The sequence below is a fragment of the Asparagus officinalis genome, chromosome 1 (genome assembly GCF_001876935.1).
Source record: "Asparagus officinalis chromosome 1, Aspof.V1, whole genome shotgun sequence".
In the NCBI taxonomy this organism is placed as follows: Eukaryota; Viridiplantae; Streptophyta; class Magnoliopsida; order Asparagales; family Asparagaceae; genus Asparagus; species Asparagus officinalis.
Window position 1 is genome coordinate 12,299,164 of NC_033794.1, and position 12,309 is coordinate 12,311,472.

A 12,309-nucleotide genomic window follows, 5' to 3' on the forward strand; every position below is an offset into this window, starting at 1 on the left:
GATTGCTTATCTGATTATTTGTTGGTTTGCCGTCGTATTTATTTATTCAATTTGTTTACTCATTATTTGTGAGAGAATTCATTTAAAATCTAAAATATATTACTCCTAGCTTACGCTGCCCAAAAAATACCTTCTAAAATATATATTACCCATTAACATGTATGAATCATCGTTAAATTCATTTTTTTTAATTGGTTTGTGATCTTATCCTATTTATTTGTAACTTTAAATCCTCTTACACATATTTCATTTAATTAGCTTGTTAAAGATATTTTATTTAATTAGGATAGGATCACATTATAATATATCACATCAAAAATTATTTTATTAATTAGAATTGATAATGTAATAGCTAAAAACAGCAAAGGTAATATTGACCATAAAAAAAATTTACCCAAAACTCCCACTATGAAAGTGAGTATGGTTTCTATGAAGAAATGCAATTCTCCGTGCACGGATAACTAGGGGAGGAAAGGTCCGACGCTACCTTACAAATTATAATGCTGCTCATGTTTGGGGGTTTGCCTGCAAGCAGATTCATTCATCAGCATAAACTTCAATCATTTTATTAACTTATAATAGCATCAATAACAAACCTGCTCAGCATAATCGACACCTCCGCAAGCAATGACAGTAGGTACTTGCAAATAATAAGGTAATCACGTCAAAATACAACCATAATAAACATTTACCAACCGGTCACGCGTCGAAATTTGAGCATGAACGCAATTTTAGGTATCAAAATACTATAAGAGTCATTTATAAAGTTACACCGTTAGTCTCAATGCTTCGGTTACAACATGAAGAGCTAGTAATACACATCGTAGCAAAAAGTTATAAATGACTTGTTGGTCCTTCATCCTTACCAAATCCTTAGGAAACCCACTATAAATCATAAAATTATTTAACCACCTAGATTCATTACTATATAATCAACTAACGCAAACTCGGTTTGAAGCTGGCAGAGAGAGAGTACCATAATCAACCAACACTACTCGTTCACTTGGTATAAACACACAAGCCCACCTTGAGGCTCGCAGAGAGAACCAGTACCGAGAGGCCAAAGAGATAGACCCCGCCTCTAAGCAGCATACCCAGCGCTCCACCCCGCAACCTCTTGCTCGTTTCGAAGCATAAAGATCTCCCGTTAGCAGCCATGCCATAGGAAAGGAGGAAGCTCGTGTCTCCATTCTTCTGCAGAGTCCAGTGTTCTTCACTACTTCCCATTACTGTTATGCCGTGTATTTGGATGATACCAGTAGAAACTTGAACAGAGCTAGATGAGTTTGTTGAAGCAAATAGAGCAGCTTTTCCTTTAACTGAACCTTCAGCCATAGCTGGTGGTGCTGAGATCGAGCCCAACATGTCCACAACACGCTTTCTAAGCGAGTTATTCCAAGTATTACCCACTTGCATATCTGCATCAAGAATATCCGATAGAAATTAGACCAAAATAAATTGGCTATCTACATTTCAACTTTACAAAACTGTAAATAAAAATGGAAACAAAGGGGTAACAAGTGATTCTATAATATACTTTCCATTTCACCATCTGTTCAGAAAGCAAATCAATCTAGGAAGTTCAAAAAATATTCAGGAGTATTTCAACTATAGGGAAAAAAGAAAGGGTTAAAATTGCACATAGACCCCCTTAGTATTGTTGTTTCACACTTTTACTACCTCTGTAGTTTTATTGTTGCATATAGACCATCTGTTTGTTTGTGTTTTTTTAAATAAATTTTATACCTCAGATGTACTCACCAATTTCTCCCAAGAGGCAATATCTGCTAAAATTTCACCAAGGGTAGAAGTGTCAAAATATATTAACCCGGGACATGAAACAACCACGGTAATAAGTGCGAGGGGGGGTTATGTGGAATAAACCCAAAAAGAAATGAGTGGGTGACAGACAATTCAAGCTGATGAACGAACAGGGGAATATCTTGAAACAGTCCACAAGGTACTGAATACCTTAACAAGAACAGAACTTAACCTAAGCACGCACTTAATCCAAAACAGAAAAACTCGGAGTAAAACATTTAATAGATGCTCAAAATAATATGTACAATAAGAATCAGTTACGAACTCATAATCATTAAAAACACACCTGTTACAGCAGCCTTATCCTCGTATACACGTTCCAACTCCTTAGTGGGACCTGTGAATGATGAGGAAGCACCCCTTTCAATGCTTGTCCCTGGAACCTGTACTGTTGTTTTGCTTGTGGGATAAGCATCAGCTTCAACCTGAAATTGATGCCATATAAACAATGCATTACTTTTGTGTGCATACAAAGCCCCAAGCTTCTCCAGAAGAACACAGTGAATTATCCTAGTTTCTGATAGTGCATTACCTCCGAAACGGCATTCGACTGGGCTACAAACTCGGAGCCCACATCATATTGTAAATTATTGTCTGTAGCGTCAAAGTAAGCCATTAAATCATCCACCATATCAAAACCAGATAAGTCAGCTGCAGGTGAGAACTGAATGCCATCCATATTTGAAAAATATTCTTCATTGCTAGGAGGTTCGTCACTCGGTGCATCATAGAACACAACCTCCTCTTCCGCGAGCTGACCAGAAGGATAACCACCCATATCGGAATTAAGAAAGTCATCAGGATGCAGACTATACATAGCCTCAGCTGGCTGACAGACTTTATTCAGTTCTTCAGCGCCATCTGCTTCCAACCAAGTGTTAGCTTCATTTAGACCATTGTCCACAGAACGATCATTGTGCACACGTAGAACATCAGTCAAGTTGGTATTACAAGGACCATTCGAATCAGCAAAAATGTCTTTTAGTTCCAGATATCCATCATTCTGGCCTGAAGGGCTGTGCGACTGTTCTACCATGCCTCCAGAATTTTCTCCCATGTCATTACTGCTATTAAAGCCATCCTGCAGTCCAGGTTCATTAATATAAGTGTCCAAGTTAAGTATCTCCTCAAGTAAGACAGTCGGGTCATCTGCATGACTTCCACAGTCCTGCCCCTCAGACTGCGCCTGTAAAAGAGTAACACTTGCCGCACTTTTATGTTGATCACCCAGATCTTGTTTCTGAAGGGAATGACAAATGTTTACTGTAAAAGCTTTGCATAAAAGATTGACATAAGAGCCAAAGTGAATACTAGCTTATAGTTCAACTGGCAAAAGTTAAGTTTGAGGGGAGATGATGCTTTCTGTTGTTTTACTGTTATGATGTGCGTGCGGGTATGCACACGTGTACAGTGTTATCAAGGCTTTGCAAATGGCAATGCCCACGCCTCAGTGAAGTGAAGCACATGCCCCCAAAACATAGTTTCAACCATCAGTCTCAGTAAAACAGTAACTACAGGTTTAAATATTTTAAGATTCCAAGCAGTAATTATCCATCCAATGAATTGTCAAGGGTACTATAGACAATTGCAAGACTCAAGCTTCAAACATTATGAGTAATATCATTAAAAAACAAGGTGCAACTGTGTAAGATTTTTCTGTTTAGACTATACAAAAAACAAAAGGTAAAAGTCATTCCCAAACAAAAAAAGGATCTAACAAAAAACAAAAGCAAAGTCTTTTTTTGCAGATGATCATATAAACAGAAAAAACAAATTATTAATAAAAATTAAACATTTTATTGAAGGAGATTAAAAAAAGATGACTGTTAAAAATATCTACCTCGTCGAAGTTTGCCGCCGGATCACCGGTCACAATTGATTGCCAGTGCCGGTCTCGCAGCCATTTAAGGAGAAAGGAGCGAGAGAGTGAGAAAAGGTGGCCTACGGCCCTAAGTATAAGGGTTGGGGCTGGGTAATTGCGGTCCAGTTAAGTGGGAGCAGTGTATTAAACTTGATAACCCACAAACTATATAAAATAGATTAAAAATTCAATTCATATAGGGTCTCATACCCAGGTGAACGCTTTGGTCTCACTCGCTAAGCGGAAGAAGCCTACTCCTCCGGAAGAAAATCCGGATGCCAAGATCTCGATTATGGAACTTCTGTTCTGGACCTTATATTGGATCTCATTTGCGTCCGTTTATAGTAGCCCGGAAAACCTCTCTCTCTGTGGGTCCTTAGGAAGTCAGTCATCTCTCTTTCTCGACCACCTATCTCTTCAGATAAAGAATGACCAAAGCGACTAAAACAACTCGAGTTAAAAAGCCAAAAACCAAGATAAAAGAAGCTCGGCGAGCGAGTAGGTTTGGTAAAGGGCAGTAAGGCTTCATAAGGTAAGAAGGTCAGTTTTCTTTTTCGAGGGAGGCAAGCCTACGCTACCTGATCTTTTTTTTATACGCGATTTATCCGAAGTTAACTCAGATTCTTATGCCGATGATTCCGCTTCTTCTGATTCAATTCGAGGAAAGTCAATCAATAGTTCGTCGAGTTCTCTCTCAAGTAGTTCGGCGCAGTTTGCCCTTAGAAATGATTCAAACTGGGCTTGCTTTGGGCAATGGGGCGAGGTAGGCCGGGAAGGAGGATAGGAGGGAAGCAGGCAAGCTAGTCATGAAGGTCCACAGGGAATTGGAAAAAAAGGAAAGAAAGAGAGTGTACCTGAGAAAAAGCCCCCTATACCTATAAAGTCGTCCTCCTTTTGTTCATTCATGGGCGAGTAGAGAGTATCCCGGCCTACAGAGATGAGATCCCAGAAGCAATTTATCCAGATCTCCCGGAAGAGGAGGGGAAAGATGAAGCAACCTCATGGTCATAGCAAGATCAGAGAACTAGGTTTGTCGATTGGACAAAAAAATCCGTCTTTATATAGAAAAAACGAATACTTATTGAATTGAAGAATGAGAAATTGTCTAAGGGCTTAACAGCGCCTAAATAGGGAAGATCCGTTGAGGATGACACACATTCCCGAGGTGCTGTAGGCAGCCTGATGTATTCTATGTTTTCAGACCAGACATAGCCTATTCAGTAAGACCTAAAAATATTAAAGGATATAGAAACCAGTGTTTTTGAAAGAATCATCGACTATTTAAAAGATAAGGGAGAAGTAAGGGAGTATGATGTGGAAGAGATAAAAGAAAAATATCTCGTCATAGATTGGATTGACTGTCAATTATGCTTCAGAAGGCCGATTAAAACAAAGCAATTGTTCATATATGGTGAGCCCAGCACACAGAAAACACTCCTTATACACTTTTTAGCCAAAGTGCTAAGAATTTATTTTGCCAGCGCCAGAAGAAATGACTTTGCAGGGGCTAACGATCATTATGATATGTGAGTCTTCGACGAATATCACGAGCACACCGAGATAAGCGACCAAGGAGGAGAAAGCGTAGGGTCCACCATGGAGGGATCCTCTTTCGTTAATAACCTTTTAAAGGTGCTTGATGGGCAAGAATATCGCTTGGACTCAAAATACTCGAAGGTTTTCAAGAAAAAGAGGAACGTACTAATAATTATGATTGCCAACAAATTACCTCAAATAATGAAGAGCCACTGACCCTTTAGAGCGAGGTTCTATAGGATAAGATTCTCAACGAACATAGAACAATTGTAGGAGGAAAGAATTGTAGCCACCTTGTATGGATGTATGGTAAGAAGAATTTCCAAAAGTCCCTACCTTAACGATGGTATACAAAGGGACGTATCATTACAATACAATAATTGGAAAGGAGTAATCGTCCCAATAGAAGAGGAAAAAAAAAGCACTGGTAGAGAAAGCACAAAAGTGGAGGGAGACACTCAGTATAATTGAGAATCCCGTACGGGAGAGAGAGCACCGCGAGGAACTGCAATTTTTAAAAGAAAGTAAGGCAATCCTCCTATCAAACAAGGGACGTATATATGGCATCAGGGGGAGAACCATAAGAATAGCTAAGGGATACATCATATTTGTATGGGAAATCGCCACTATACAAGGGAGAGAGTACAAAAATTAGGGAGAAGCAGTGAATGAAATTGCTTTATTGGACTTCGCTAGCATACCGATAAAAGGAAAAGGAAGGAGAGAAGGAGAAGGCATGGAAACACATATTCAGGGAGGAGAATGAGACGGAGATAACAGAGGAAGAGGAAGAGCCCTATGAGAAAAGGGGAGTCATAAAAAACATCTTTTTAGATCAAATTGAAAGAAGGTACTTAACAAGGGTCCGAGCATATGACGATCAACCTGATAATGAAGAAGTATGGAGTGTCATAAGCGTACAAAGAAGTAAGAACAATCAAGGGAGCGATTACGTTAACTGGCCCTTGGAAATAAAGGTTAAAGTGAACGGACAGACAAAAGTCTTTCCTGCTATCTGCAAAAATCAGGAAGCACCAGAACAGTGGGAAATAGAGCAATACAAAGGAACAATGGAGGCCGTGGAAGAAATCTTGAAAGAAATGAAGTTAAACGTTTTGAAATGCGAGGTATCTCTTGCAAGGAACGGCGAGAAGCAAAGATGGAATTTAGAATGTTAAAGAAATTGCGTAGATAAAGGAAGACTAAGTGGAAGAAGGCGGAAGAAGAACCTCTGAAAAAGCTCCTCGGGAAGGCAGGTCGTGCTTCTAGCAAGGAAGCAAGACCTGCCACGATAAAAACCAAACAGCAAAGCAAGAGGAAGGCAGGTCGTGCTTCTAGCAAGGAAGCAAGACCTGCCACGATAAAAACCAAACAGCAAAGCAAGACGATTCTGCAAGACGATTCTCCGACAGTCCTACCGACTAACCGGTCGTGCTTCTAGCAAGGAAGCACTCCCTCCCACAAAAAAACAGACGAATTACGAGGGAGCAGACGATTCTCCGACAAAATAAGACGATTCTCCGAAACAGATTGTCTTCAGTTTTACGAGGGGAAAAGAAAAGGGGCCTAGAGTGAGCAGACGATTCTCCGACCGGTCCTACCTACTAGAACTAAGGTAGGACCTAAGAACCAGCCCGAGCAGAACAAGAGACGAAAGCAACACGAAGATCCAAAAAAGCAGAGCAGCACCTACCATTTCTCAACAATTGACGAGAGCCCGGAATTGTCGAATGCCAGTCCATTTGTACTCTTCTCTGAATCTTCGAACGAAATGGTTGAGCTATAAGGGAGACTTTGCTCCACAACATCGTGCTCACATCAATATTGGGTAGGAACTGCCTCAAAATTGCCTTGGAGGCGGCAGGATATGCTCACAAGGTTGCATGGAGCGTGTGCCTCCCCTTCGCTAAGCGCCGTGCCTCTGCCGAGGGTGCTTTGGCAGTACACTGAACTTCCCAGAACGCCTTTGATAACAGTGTTTGTGTATGTAAGTGCTCACTGGTTTGGGGAGTTGCAAATGAAGGCAAGCAAATATATAAGAAATTTGGAATCAAAAGAACAGAAAACTGCGATCCACATAGATTGAATGGCAGGTTATTCCAACTGGAAAATTCAAGAGTCCTCAGAACTTGCAGGTGGGTATTCACTAAACTACAGAACTTACGCAAGTAGCAACCAGAATACCTAAGAATCGTTGAGAAGGTATTCTCATCATGAAGTTGAAAGACAGCTATTAAATGCTGACCACAAGATAAATATACCCAACAGTGGAGATACCAAAGCGTGCATCTAATAAACTAACCGGAACATTAACATGCAAGAAATAATTGCTTCCAGAAATGCTCAAGAGTACAAAAAAATATAGCAATAGTTACCAAGCACACAGAAAATTAAAGGTGAAGTTCCAAGAACGATATGAGAACAATAAAAATAGAAAATATGCTTGCATATACACCGAGGTGTGCACCTCGTGCGACAGGCCTTAGGCAATAGCCTCTGTGCACCAGTGACAGCAATGATGGAAAGTATAGACAAAACAAAGGGAAAATTTGTCCACCTAGAAAAGAAGTAAAAGAGTAAACAAGTCCATTATCTACATTTTATAGCATAAAATCTACCTATTGTATGGTCATAATATGATGTAAATAATTCCTTAAACAATTTGAATAGTCTAGTTCTTATTATATTCCGATTATCCTTTCTTTCCAGGACAACTAATGCACTCTCAAAAAGAGAAGGAAATGAAACCAAATTCCTATTGTGAAGATGAAAAAATAGAAAAGGTCATATTAGTCACGTTACTAAGCAACATGGACCATACCCACAAGCAAAGTGCAATAAAAATCCAAATGAGGAATACAACAAATGAGGGAGCCAAAGTTTCAGGTTCTACGTTTAACTAAAAAACAAAAAAATAATAAAGGAAAGAATCAGACATTAATATTTTCGATAAATGCAACAACAAAGGTTTTTCCTCTGACAAAAACACATGTAAGTTATTGTGAAGAACGAACATATACAACAGATTGGTATGACAAACCAAGGGCCCTTGGAATTAACCAAGCAAGAAACATCAAGAAAGCAGTGATACTGATAACTCAATAACTTGATTTTACAACTCCATCATAACTAAAAGAAGGACGCGAGAAGCTCTATTCATAAGGTAGAATATAAGGAGAAAGAAAATAAGTTTCCTACAGTACTAGTAAAAAGATTATTTATTAGGATTGTTAGCCTGAGGTTCAAACTTCTGCTTGGATTGCTGTAGAGTACATGTATATGCTGGTTAGACAATTCTATAGGATCCATAGTCTTTCAGAGACATTACAACTGTCTCAACCACCTTTATTAAGCAGGTTGGAATTTGAATCCAGCAATGAACAGTAGTGGACCAGATGATCACATGGTTGTTGGAACTTTTTTGGTCCTGGCCTCTAATTAAACCGAGTCAAGGTATCCTATATTCATCATCTCATGGTCAATCACCATTTCTAATTTTGTACAGTCAGCAACTTCACAAAACTGTAGTCGCTTAGAAGTCCGGTCTGCACGATAGCAAGACTCCCTAAAGAAACTCCCAGAGCACTGTGGCAATGAAATGGAATTTTATTTCTAAAACATTTAAGTTTCAGTCAGTCCAGGAAACTATAGTCACACTCATACTGAGTTTGAAATTGTGTTTCAGGTTATTCTTGCACTTACATACTGAGTTTGAAAGATACAAAACATCTACATTTTAGAATAAGGACCATTTAAGCACTAAAGAAGTTTGGCAAGAGCACAATTCATAGACAAGATGACCTACAAAAAACCATAAGCAAAAACAGAAATAACATGGCAACCACCTACTATGGCTTTAGATAGTTCAGCAGAAAGGATGGAAGAACTTCGTTAGAAATAAAATAAACAATAAAAAATTAAAAAAAACAGGGAAAATCACAAACAGGACGGATATCAGGCTACACGAAGTAAACTGCAAAAGAGGCCATTCAAATTCATAATGATTAAATGATTGAATAGCTTGACAGTGCTCAGTCCTCTTTGGCCATAGATGCAGCCCAACTGCATAAACCCAGAGGAGGTCTGCTCTCAATGTCCGGCAGCTTATGCCTAGAAAGCTAAGCAACTGCTTTCTTCTACAACGATCTTCAATATTGAAATTTCACTTAAAAATAAGAATAATTCCCTTCCAGGCTTACAAAATACTTTACATTCAGGCCAGTTTGGCAGCTAGTGTGAAACACTTGGAAGACTGCTACACATTAAGGAGGAATTTTCATAGCACCTATGTTGTCTCCAAACTCAAATCAATTTTTTTCAAGTCGGAGAAGCTAATGTAGGGGAATCCAGTTTTTTTTTTTTAACGGGACTTATAAGCCAACTTATCTGGTATTTTACCAAACAGGTAGAAATGAAAAAACTGGTTTAAAAGCTAGTTTGACTAAAAAATAAGCTTCCCCAAACACACTCGTAGAACTTCACCTCTTCTATATGACTTAAAAGTGAATAAGTCTTCAACCTCTCTCGCAAAAAAAGAATGATGTATATATGACAGAACTTTACCTCTTCTTCAAAATCATTGGTTTGAACATATTCCTGCCCACCACCACCAGCACATGTTGATACCTCTTCCGTCTTGAAAAGGAAATCTTCAGCTTCCTCCGCCCATTCTTCCTCGATGAAGGGTGCCCCATATTGGGCCCCATTCTGTGGTCCAGAGCCGCTCTTCTGGAATATCCTGCACACAACAAAACCACCCTTCCACACCCACCACAAACCAATACGATCAAATAAAATTCAATATGGGGAAAAAAGGAATTTTTTTTGTTATATTGATCCCTTTTAATATTTCGCAATGAGTCAAATCATTGTAATTGCTATTTAGTCCCTCAAGTCCTATTAGCCATTTCAAATTAGTCCTTCTAGTTAGCTACCATTTGATTTGGAGTGAAATTTTCATTTAACATACTTCTTATCATGAGTTTTCAAATATACCGTCTTTTAACTTATACCAAATCCAAATATATTTCTCTAAACCTGTTAAAACCCCACCCATTTAAAATTGTTCTGTTAAATCCATTTCTTTAAAAAAAAATTGGGACTCTTTTTGTGGGGGTCATTTGAGTGTAAAAATGCAATTCACCATCCATGATCCAACTATATTTAGGGCCCATTTGTTTGTAGAGAAACCGGAAGTAGATCAAACAAGCAACTTCCAAAATTATGAAGTAGGAAATAGCAAAAGTTACACTTCTTTTGTTTGTTTTTTCAAAAAAATTGGAAGCAGCGGAAATAGTATTTCTCCTCCTCATTCCCTTATTTCTCTGGATGACCATTTCAAATATGGATAGGAAGAGAGGAAAAGGGTCTTTAGGTATTTTATTTAGAAATGAATAATATCCTCATGATATAAAATTGAGGTTATTCCTAAATTGATTCATGTTTAAGCTACTTCGGATGTAGCTCCAAGAATTAAGGGTCGGAGTAAGATCGCCACATAGGCACGAGGAAATACCAGAAGTATCTTTTATAGATAAACAAACATATATTCAAGTAGCGGAACTAGCCTCTACATCATTTACTTCGGCTGCGTCCTGTACAAACAAACAGGCCCATAGCTATTCAGATGGAATAACTAGCAGACCAACTAGTTTGAAACAAGTAATTCGATTTAAGGGACTAAGCATCAGTTTCAATGATCTGCAGCACTAATTTCAAGATAATCATTCAAGGAACCAATACAAAGAGAACCCCGGGGGAAAAAAAATACTGCAGCGGGCAAATTAAATTGTAATGTGGGACGAGACCGCAAGGTAATCAAGTTACCATGGGAGGGCCAGTAGCAGAAGCGGGATTAGAGCCATCGGTGCCCTGCCGGCATGAAACACGAGCGTCTTCTTCATCCCAACGACCCTAGAGCCGTGGCGAACGGCCCGGTCCTTGCCCGTGGTCTTCCAGTACCCCTCGGCCGTAGCCCGGTTAGTCCTCGACCGGTTCGAGTACTTGCGGTCGAGAGTGCTGAAGAAGTACCACTCCCGGTCGGCGGCTGCCGAGGCGGGCGAGCGGGGGGAGGTCCCATGGCTCCCACTTGTAGAGGTCGATCTCGCCGATGGCGTCGACGCGGAGGGGGAGGCCGCGAGACTTGCGCCTTAGGTAGTAGATCACGAGCTCTTCATCGGTTGGGTGGAATCGGAACCCTGGGGCGAGCTGGCTCTTGCTGCGCGGGGTTGAGGAGGGGGGTTAGGGTTTTTGGAGGACGAAGGTTGGGGTTCATTGATGAAAGAAAGGATCTTTAATTAGAGATTGAGGATCGAAAAAAACTAGGGTTTGATGGAGGTCGTTACGTGGGAAAAGGGTAAAAAGGAAAGTGATCGATTTGGACGAGAGAGAGAGACGACGTAAGAAGCCGCGTGGCTGGACGCGGGGCCGCTGGACGCTGAGCCTTTAATGGAAGGGCTTTTATTTGGATAATTTCACATAAAGCCCTAAACTTTGGAGGGTGTTGCACATAAACCCTAGCCTTTGTTTATCTCACATAAATCGTGGGGTATCTGACAGTAACACACGTAATTTGAAAATAAGTAAAATATCTTTGAGCGAAAACATTCCAACTTTACAGCCAACATCCCCCCCTTCCCTAAATGCTAGATTTTTTTTCCTCTCAAAAAAAATTTAGTTATTTACTAAGTAGATGTAGGAAGATCTGCTGAGAAAATTGAAGTTGGGGTTTTGTAATACACTCGAAAAGATCAAGAGGGAGGGTTATGTGAGATAAATAAAGTTTGGATAAATTATGTGCAACATCCACTCAAAGATCGGTGATTTTTATGGAAACTAACCCTTTTTCTTATTTTGTGTCTGCAGATTTATCTCTCACTCTTTGGTATTTTGTCTTGATATTTGAAGTTTATTCCCCAGCTCTTACAGTAGCTCGAAAAGATGGTAGGGATGGGCGTGGGCCGGGCCGATTCAGACCATGACCCGTCGCACCGGTTTTAAGGTTGGGTCGGGTCTAACTCGGGCTCGCCCAGGTCAGAATGGGCTGGACCTATTTTTTGATTCAAGGTCTGGGATTGACTAGGTCCGGCCCA

The 12,309-nt window shown here is 39.9% G+C and overlaps 1 protein-coding gene across 1 annotated transcript; it reads right to left on the reverse strand.

Annotated features, from left to right (window-relative positions):
- LOC109850229 (NAC domain-containing protein 78-like) lies at window positions 713-11,090 on the reverse strand. Its single transcript, XM_020420196.1, has 5 exons — window positions 11,045-11,090; window positions 9,782-9,976; window positions 2,354-3,061; window positions 2,108-2,246; window positions 713-1,418 (listed from the first exon to the last, which is right to left on the reverse strand). The coding sequence occupies exons 1-5, from the start codon at window positions 11,045-11,047 to the stop codon at window positions 1,000-1,002; spliced, it is 1,464 nt and encodes a 487-aa protein (XP_020275785.1). The 5' UTR covers window positions 11,048-11,090; the 3' UTR covers window positions 713-999.